General features: G+C 52.7%; 2 protein-coding genes across 2 annotated transcripts; both read right to left on the bottom strand.

Annotated features, from left to right (window-relative positions):
* Nucleotides 1-826: 826 nt before the first annotated feature.
* Nucleotides 827-3817, bottom strand: KLK4 (kallikrein related peptidase 4). Its single transcript, XM_026488291.2, has 5 exons — nt 3757-3817; nt 2459-2621; nt 1771-2021; nt 1548-1684; nt 827-979 (listed from the first exon to the last, which is right to left on the bottom strand). Exons 1-5 carry the CDS (start codon nt 3815-3817, stop codon nt 827-829), a joined length of 765 nt encoding a protein of 254 aa, XP_026344076.1.
* A 4949-nt stretch (nt 3818-8766) lies between these two features.
* LOC113247306 (40S ribosomal protein S27-like) lies at nt 8767-9261 on the bottom strand. Its single transcript, XM_026488314.4, has one exon. It carries the CDS (start codon nt 9196-9198, stop codon nt 8944-8946), a length of 255 nt encoding a protein of 84 aa, XP_026344099.1. The 5' UTR covers nt 9199-9261; the 3' UTR covers nt 8767-8943.
* Between the last annotated feature and the right edge of the window lie 630 nt (nt 9262-9891).

Here is a 9891-nt window from a genome sequence, read left to right as displayed (position 1 = left end):
CCCAGAACGCTGGGATCACGCCCTGAGCCAAAGGCAGATGCTTAACGACTGAGCCACCCAGGTGCCCCTATTAATATATTCTTGAATAGACATTCTTAGCTGTATGTTCTTATGAATATAATTTATCAATGAAGAGTAGGATAGCAATTCCAAATATTCTTAGGCCCTCAGTCTCCCCGCATCTCTGCCCTCAGTCTCCATATCTCTCCATGATTCTTCTCACCATGCCCCAGTTACAGCAGGAGGGTTCTGAGGCAAATTCAAATGAAAAATTGTTCAAGTGCATTTAAGAAGACAAAACCAAAACAGGTTAACCAAAGCAAAATAAACTAAGCAAGAAAACCTCATTAATTTGCCATTTGCCGACTTGACTTTTTTGAAATTGGACTATATCCACAGAATCAATTTCTCTTAACCTCTCAAGCATTATCTCCTCCCTTGGGAACCCAGTGGCCCTCCTGGGGAAACTAGAGGCCAAGGAGGAAAAGCTACTTGCTGGAATCCTTTGAATGGGAATGCAAGCAAGGAGGACAGTTCAGAGGCTGTGTTTCTCTTAGATTTTATTTCTGGGCTTAAGAGAAAGGTACAAAAAAGGTGAAAAACCACCTTCTCTGCCACTGGTAAGGCCAGATCAACATTGTGCCACTAGGGGGCACTGTGTACAGGAAAAGATTCTTGATGGGACTGGATTCCTGGGGTGAGGGAGGAGGGGGTTGGGGGTCTAGACTCCTGAGTGTCAGGGAGGAAAGCACTGGACACCCAGGGTCCTGAATCCCTTCTGCAACATATATCGGGAGCTCGGTTGCTTGGGTCCAAGTCCCGGGAGTTAACTGTCCTGGATGGTTTTCTGTATCCAGTCAGTGAACTTGCAGAGGTTGGTGTAGACGCCTGGCACGTGGGGTAGGCCACACTGGGCTTGTCCAAAAGACACGAGGCCCTGCAGGGACCCGTTGCAGACCAGGGGGCCCCCAGAGTCACCCTGGTTTTGGAGAGAGGAAGAGAGAGAGAATCCAAAACACAGAGATGTGGAGACAGATTGAGATCAGAAAGGACCCCAAAGACACCAAGAGACAAAGACAGGGAAATAAACAACAGCAACGCACACCCTCAAGGTCCCTTCCAGTGCCCCGACTGGGGGGAATTCTGCTCCCCTAGGTCCCAACAGCTGCTCGATTTTCCTGGATTTGTTGTTATGCTGTCTGTCTCTCTTTTTTCGTTTTATCTCCCCCTGTGGCTTGTTTCTCTGTCTCTGACTCCCAGAGTCTCTGTGCCTCTCTGCATGTCTGGATATATTACCCCCCCCACACACACACACCAATTCTCTTTGCATTTCATCTCTATGAGTCTACCTCTCTGTTTCTCCCTGAGGCATTTCTGTGTATGTGCGTGCGCACTCATGTCTATTACTCTGTTTCTCCATCTCTCTGTCTCCCCGGGTCTGTTTGTCCCCGAGTGCCCCTCCCTCCCTTCTCCATCCCCACCTCCACCCCCACCCCCATCCCCACCCCGGCTCCTCCTCCCTCCCTCTCCCCTGCCCCATCTCTCACGTTGCAGGAGTCCTTCCGGTCCTGTCCTCCGCCGGCGCAGAACATGCTGGGGTGATACACGGGAGCATAGAAAGAACTGCAGATCTCCTCCGGCACCACGGAGATATTCACGCACTGGAGCACTTGGGGCTGCCCACCTGCGACGTAGAGATCTGGGTCAGCCCCCTCTGGCTGGGAGGGGACTGTTCAGGAAGGGCGGACGTACTCACACGCAGGAGCTCACCATCCATCAGCTGACCCCAGCCAGAAACGAGGCAAGAATCGCCAGCGGTCGGGCACTGGGAGGCGATGCTGATGTTCTGGATGGTGTCAGACCCGGACACGGATTCTTTCAACTTGATGAGCATGAGGTCGTTGGCGATAAAGGGTTTGTTGTACTCTGGGTGCTGGATGGAGAGCTCAGCCTCCATCATCCGGCTGCCTGCCTCTTGGTTGGCCTCAAGACTGTGCAGTCCCAGCCCGATGGTGTAAGAGCTGGAGGGCCACGGGGGACGAGTTAGTTCCGTGGCAACTACACCGTTATCTCCATTGTCACCCTCCAGCACAACCCCATCTCCACCCATTTACCCCAACCCCATCCTCCTCGCAAAGTGTGGCTCTAAGAGCTACCCGGACACATCTCAAATCCTCATTCACACAATCAATAATCCAGCGACAAGAATTTGTCTTAATTCACTAGTGACTCAGCAGCTGAGATGGGATTTCGACCCCGGGCTGAGTCTTTCCAAAGCAACAGCCCCCACTTCCCTCGCAGAGGCTCGCTCCACACAGGTTTCCACTCTTAGCACTGAGGCCGAGCCTGACCTTAGGCCCCTCCCCTCAGCTAACAGTGCGTCCCGGATCCTGCTCCCGTTCCCCCGCCCTCGCCCCCCGCCCCGGCCCCGCCTCCCCCCCCCGCCCCCCGCACTCACTCCTGGAAACAGTGTGCGGCTGACAGCACCCATTGCGGATGCACCAGAACGCCCCCGCAGAAGAATTCGTTTTCCGCGAACAGTGCCGCCTGCCAGGGCTGCGAGTGCGGGCTGCAGTCCTCGCCGTTTATGATGTGGCCGCCGCTACTCGAGGCCAAGGATCCTGAGGGCGGATCAGGGCTAGGGGCCGGCTCGGGGTGGAACCAAGGCTCCTGGGGGGGGGGGGTGGCCACGGACTTAGGGCTTAAAGGGTGTAGTCGGGACTGGGGATGGTCTCAGGGTGGAGCTAGGGCTCCTGGGGGCAGGGATCGGTGCAGGGGCGTGGGCCAGGCTGGGGGGCAGGCCCAACAGCAGGACTAGGGCTCCCGAGGGCGGGGGGCGGGGGGCTGTCACAGTGCAGGGGCGTGACCAAGGACCCGTGGGTGGAGTCCCGTATCTTGAGGGCGGAGTCAGGGCTCCTAGGGGCGGAGTCAGGAATGCCGAGGTAGGCTCAGGAGGTGGGACCAGGCCTGCTGGGGGCGGGGTCTTGATGCAGGGCTTTTACGGACCAGATCAGGTTTCTTGGGGTGGGATGGGAGTCCGGAAGCGGAGATCCGGGTAGAGGAGAGGGGTCTCTTGTCGAGAGGGAGTTGCAGCTTTGAGCCAGCCACACCTATCTCCAAGACCCATTTACTATTTCTCTCCGTCTGTCTCTCCCTCCCAACCCCCCCTCAACACACACACACAGAAGCACCACGCCGGGCTCATGCATTACCCGGGCCACAACCCTCCAGAACAGGCAGAAACCCTCAAACAGGGTATAGGCACAAGGTGACAAAGCCAGAAGCTCAAGGAAGCAGTGTCGCTCCCTGTGGCCCTCAGTCCCGCCTCCCCCGGCTCAGCCTCCTCCACAGTCGCACCAGCAGCAAGCCGGCTCGCCGAGAAACCCCATCACGTCGCCCCGTGCCGTGGGTCCCTGGGGGTCCGTGGATCAGAGACTCAGGAAGTAGGGATATTTACAGGCACAGACCGTCAGAGTCCTTCAAACGCACCGCCTTTCACCGGTTTGACCACACACAGAGGTGTGCAGAGCCACACACACACACACACACACACACACACAATGCACCAGCAGCACACACTATGATACCAGGAATCGCATGTGTGTAAGCAGAGAGCTCGGTCACGTGCACGTGTGTAAACAGAGAGCACGGTCCCAGGCAGCTTTAGTCATATCTAGGAGGACACTGAGTCATACCTGCACAGGAACAAACACTGTGTCCCTAGGCACAGACACACACACACACACACTCAGATACCTGTGACACCAAGGATGAGGTACCCCAGGAAACAGCCCCAGGGTTTTCCTGCTGTGGTCATGACGTCAGCACCTGCGCACGAGGGTCAGTTTCTGATGAGTGTGTGTGTGGGGGGGACCTACAGCTCAAATCTCTCCCTCTGTCTCTGTCTCCCTAGGATATGATTGGTCAGACAAGGACCTAAGCCACCCCTGCCCCCCAACACACACATCGTAGGTCTGAGATCCTCGCCCAGAGCCCCAGAACCTACAGAGATTTAGAGTGAGAGATAAAGGGAGAGAGAGAGAAGCGGAAAGAGAGAGAATTAGGTGGAGAGGAAGGGATGGAGGAAATGTCCTTCCATCTCTGAACTGGGAGAGTAGGAGCATGGAGATGGGGAGCCGCGGGTCGGAGGGGACTGAGACAGAGCACTTGCGAGAGATAATCAGAGACAGACGGAGAGCCCCAAGTCATGGACAGAGACATTCAGAGAAACGGAGAGACTAGGGGAGCCAGAGAGAGAAAGGAAGACACACTTCTAACTAGGGAGAGAGTGAGAGACCTTTTTGGAGAGGAGACATGGAGACACAGGGTCCCGAGGCTGAGATTCACAGTGGCGTGGAGCTGTGGGGAGACTGCGCTCTTAGGGGCGGTGGGCGGGGCGGAGACCACAGGACGCTCACCTGGCTGCCTCCGGGCTCCGAGCTCCTGCGCTGGGCTGCGCTCCCACCAGCTGCTTCCTGCAGGGGCCCCTGTGCGACTTATAAGCATCCCCAGCTGGGCCGGCCTGCCCCCGGGGACACATTCCTGGGGTCAGGTGCTGCCAGTTTCCAGCTCAGCGCTGGTGCCAGGCTCCCGTCAGGGGGCCAGAGGTGCCGGGAGCAGTGACCCAGCAGGGACCAGGGTCCCACTTGTTTCTGGGTTCTCCCTTTCTCATTCCCTCGTGTTCTTTTTCTCTCCTGTTCTTTCATTTTCTCTCTCTCATGTTCTCTTATTTTCTCTCTTATTAAATCTCTCTCATTCTCTCTCCCTCCCTCTGTCTCCCTACTATGCTTCCCCAGCAAACCTTCCTGGGTTCAAATCCAGACAGCATCGTGGTCTACCTTCGGAACCTTGGGATGACTGCATCCCTCTGAGCCTCCATGTTCCCACCTGTAAAATCGGGGAACTATTGTTCCTCACTCCCCAAATATCTATCCAAAAAGAGAATGCAGGGAAAGTGCCTTGGCACAGTGCCAGGTGCCCAGGAAGCGGGAGCACCATGAAGCCTTTGCTCAGTAAAGAGCAGTGCATACATGACATGCTCGGAGCTCTGCTGTCCGCACTCAAGATGCAGGAAGGAACAAGCAAATTCCAGTGCTCATGGAGCTCACATCCCAGCAGGGGAAACAGACAAACAGAAAAACTGAAAAGAAATATCTGGTAGTCACCTGTGTGCAGAGAGAACGCGGGTGATAGTAGAATGACTGGGGCAGCGGGCTTTCTGCAGACAAGGCGGTGGCTGGGGAGTCAGAGGAGGGGACATTTAGGCTGACACCCACCATGCTATGTGAGCCTTGCAGGAAAAAGTGAGAACTCGGTGTGTGCAAGGCAGACCAAGGAGAAGGAATGGGGCAGATTGTGCAGGGGTTTGTTTCAGTGCTGGGGAAGAAGTTTGGGTTTATTTTAAGCGCAACGGATTTTAAGCACAAGGGTAGAGGGAGTAACATGATCTTATTTACTTTTAAGAGACATCCTGGGTGGAGAATGACTGCAGGGTGAGAAGGGAGCAGAGACCAGTACGGAGGGGGTTGGTGGCAGCAGTGCAGGTGGGCGATGCTGTGGTCCAGGGAGACAAGGAATGAGCAGACTCAAGTTTCACTTTGAAGATAGAGCCGACATACTCACCAAGGGATGGCAAGTGGGGAGGGAGGGGAAAGGAGGCAAGAATGGTGCCTGCGAGGCTTGGTCTGACCATTTGTGTCACCCTTTGTGGAGGCGGGCAGGAGATGTGGGGGGAAGAGCTGAGCTGGGGACGCCTGCCAGGGGCCAAGCGGTTGGATGCCCGGGCAGGCAGGGGTCAGCGCTGCTGAGAAGCAGTGGGGAGTCATAGGGGAGAGGTGGTGTTTAGAGCCATGGGGTTGGATGAGGTCACCTAAGCAGCAGGTGTGGACGGCTTTGATGAGGGGTTGGGCGACAGATGACCGTGATGATGAAGCATTTGTATCTGTGCTTCTCTCTGCCTCTCTGTGGCCTCGTCTCTGTCTTTCTGACCCTGTCTCTCTCTGTTGCTCTCTCTTAGCGCCTGTCTGGTTCTCTGGTTCTGTCTCCAGTTATCTGCCTGTGTTCAGTCTCCTGGTGACACACAGACCCCCAGCCCTGCCTGGTCCTGGGACCAGCAGCTCTGACCACGAGGACAAGGGAGGCAAGGAGGAGGGGTGGGGGTGCAGGGTGGGCTCAGGTCTCACAGCCATCCAGACGTGACTAAGGTCTGGACGGTGGCAGGAGGCAGGTTGGGGCCAATGCTGGGGCCAGGGCTGGGCGGCTGAAAGGAAAGAGAGGAAAGTAGACATCACGTCTCTCTGTCCCTGTTTTGTGGCCTCTTCTATGCCCTGTCCTGCCTGAGGTCAGACAGAAGTGACCCACTTATTTGGGGACGGGTCCAGGACAGAGCTATGGGAGAGTTATGCCACGGAGATGGTTCTGGCCCGGCAGGTGGGAATGGTTTGGAGTGTGGACCCAGGAACGGGGCTCCCTGGCACAGAACCCAGGCTGGGGTGGGGGATGGACAGAGGCAGAGACAGAGAGAGACAGAGAGAGAAATAAAGTCACAGAGCCCATGGGATGGAGAGGAACAGAGACAGGGAGAGAGAACAGGGGGAAGAGATAAAGGCAGAGAGAGACAGAGACAAGAAAGCCAGATACTGAAACTGAGACAGAGACAGAGATCAGGACAGAGATGGAGAAATTATCGTGCATCCTGGGAGTCATTTAAAAACATAGACAAAAGGGAGTGTGAATCTCCCCCAGTGTGACCCACCCTAGTGCCCAGGCCCCATTCTGCATAAGCGGCTCCCCATTCACGAGTCCCCTCTGGTTGTCCGCTCACCTGCAGGCCCTCAGGGCGGCACCTCCAAAATGTAATTCAGACCTAGGCGGTCCCCCATCTCAGCTCCCCTCTCCCAGTCCGCTCCCACTCATGGCTGCTTCAGTCTATTCCCAGAGGGATGTGGCTCCCGCCAAATGGCCTCAACCCGGTCTCACTTAATAACTAAATCTACACTGGGGCAGATTATATGACCCGAAGGGAAGTGAAGTGTTTTCCTTCTTTATTAAGAGCAGTGGGGAGGGGCGCCTGGGTGTCTCAGTTGGTTAAGCTTCTGCCTTCGGCTCAGGTCATGATTCTGGGATAGAGGCCCTCACGCTTGCTCAGCGAGGGGAGGGGAGTGTGTCTGCTTCTCCCTCTCCCTCTCTCTCTGCCTGCCGCTCCCCCAGCTTGTGCTCTCCCTCTCTCTCTCTCTGTCAAATAAATAAATAAAATCTTAAAAAAAAAACAAAAACGAGAAATGGGGGATTCAGTAGGAAAAAACCCACAAAGCCTCGTGTGGGCATCTCCCTTGTCTGTTCCTGTCCCAGGCAAGAGAGAGGCCAGCACTGAGCGGGCCAATTCTGGGGTCTGCCTGGAATGGGGGAGAATGGGGAGAGAGAGAGTTGTAGGTTCCTCGAGCCTGGGGAGCGACAGAAAATGTATCCTGACCACGTGTACGATGGGAGGATGGCCGTGCCTGTGGGGACCACCATGGGGGGCATCTCCCGGCCGTTCTGCAGCAACAGGATTTGGGAGGGACCTCTGAACATCAAAGGAGCAGAAATGAAGATGACACCCCCATGCACCAAAAGCCTGGACTCTCCCCCGTTTTTCCAGCCCCAGCCAAGCTGGTTATCTGTCACCGCTTTGCAGAGGAGGAGAGGGAACCCCAGAAGTGACTGAGACGTTTCCTGCCAGTCGGATTTAGATCAGCTTTGTCGGACCACCCGGCGGGGGGGCTCCCGAGCGCTTGAAACACAGCAGGTGTGGGAGAGGAACTGGCTTTTAACTTGTATTCAATTTCAACTAATTTAAATGTCAACACTGAATCTCGCTTCCGTTACTGAAAAGGTTTTAAGTACATTTGGAACATCTGGGTACATGAATCGACTTTTTCAAGTTGATGTTTTATAGGCTGCATAAAGATCAATTATTTCTGATGAAAATTTAGTGTTTGGATGGGGATGTGGCCGTAGGTTTTGAAGAGGTGGTATAAAAGAATGTAAGCTATCTTACTATTAATTTTATACTGATTATATGTTGGAATGATCAGAATTTGGATACGTTGGGTTAAAATAAAAATAGTACTAAAATTAAAATTTTGCTTGTTTCCCACCCTTTTAAAAAAATATGGCTACTAGAAAATTTTAAATTACATATTCGGCTTAAATGTTATATTTTGATTGGATAGAGCTGATTTGGAGAAAATAGGAATCAAATCAAATGGGGTCAAAGCGTAAGTGGTATCAAGTGATCTTAAATGGAAACTGCCAGAAACACTTCATAAACTGGTTGTAGAGGTGGGGGAGAGGGTGCAGTCACCTTTTTTTTTTTTTCCTGTTTATCTTGGTCCCCAGAAGTGTCACTGACCTCCAAAAAACCCCCAAAACAAAAACAACCAAAAACCCTCTAGAAACAGCAGATCCTTGGCTGGGCTGACCTACAATGGCCCTCAGCTGTAGGAGAAAATATTTAACACACAAACTTGGTCCGAAAAACTTCTGATCGCATTCAGAGTAGAAGCTAGAATTTTCACTGTGACCCAAAGGCCCATCCATGATCTCTCCACCTTTGCTCCTGCTTTGACTTCATCTTCTTCCCTCTGCCCCCTTGCCCGCTCCAGCAGTACCTGCCTCCTTGCTGCTTCTCAGATATGTAAAACATGTTCCCACCACAGGATCTTTGCACTTGCTGCTGCTTCTACCCAGAATGCTCTTTGCCCACATATCTACCTGTCTGTGTCCTTTTTTTTTTTGCCCATAATCAAAACTTTATTGAAAAACTGACACCAAAATAGGAGATCACTGTTGTAAACCTTACAAAATTAAACATAATTACATTATCTTGGTAGATTAACTGGAATTACTGAACTGATAAGTCTTTCTGCGATATAACACAGACTCAAGAGGTTGTGTGGATCATTAGTGCTGCTTTCTTCTAAACGAACACCTCTCTGTGAGCCTGGCCTTTCCTCCTGTTGGCTGGCACAACACTGTTGAACAGCCTACACAAAGAACCACCGTCTGAGCATGGCTGAAAAGCGTGGTAATCTTGTAGCAACCTGGACATTTTACATCCATAAAATAGGAATTTGGGCTCTGAACTAGCCGTTTCTTTTTATGCTTTTTCTTTTCCTCTTCCAAGGACGGGTGTAGTAAATCTCTAGCCAAAGGCATGTTGACCCTTTCGCAATCCCAGCCAGTCCGGATCTCTAAGGCGACACCCTGAGCGAACAGCACGCGATCTTACCTGTCTGTGTCCTTATTCAGGTTTCTTCTTAAATGTCTCCTCCCCGGAGGATCCTTCCCTGACGGCCCCCCTGTCTAGAGTGGCTCCATTCCTTTACCCTTATTATCAGTATATAAACCCTGATTACCAGTATAAAACTTATTTTCAGCATATAAATCTATACCAATTTGCTGCTGCAAGAAAGTATCACAAATTTGCTGGCTTAAAACAGCACAGATTTATTCTCTTATAGTTCAGAAAGCTGGAAGTCCAAAGACAATCTCATTGGACTGATTCCTTCTGGAAGCTCTAGGGGAGAATCCACTTCCTTGCCTTTTGTGGCTTCTAGATGGACCTGTATTCCTTGGCCGGGGGTCTCTTCCCCCACGCTCAGAGCCAGCAACCGCATCACTCTAAGCTCTGCTTCTATTGTCACATTGCCTCGTCTAACTCTGATGCTCTTAGAAGAGCCTTTGCGTAATCCGGGTTAATCACCGCATCTCAAGATCTTTAATTACATCTGCAAAGTCCCCAAGTAAGATCATATATTCACAGGACATCTTTGCTGCTGGGCATTATTTTATCTACCGCAAAATCCCATGACACATTAGTGAGTCACTTATTCAAGGTGTCTGTCTCCT

The sequence above is a fragment of the Ursus arctos genome, unplaced genomic scaffold (assembly GCF_023065955.2).
Source record: "Ursus arctos isolate Adak ecotype North America unplaced genomic scaffold, UrsArc2.0 scaffold_19, whole genome shotgun sequence".
Taxonomy (NCBI): Eukaryota; Metazoa; Chordata; class Mammalia; order Carnivora; family Ursidae; genus Ursus; species Ursus arctos.
Note: the sequence above shows the minus strand (reverse complement) of the source record. Positions and strands in the feature narration are given on the sequence as shown.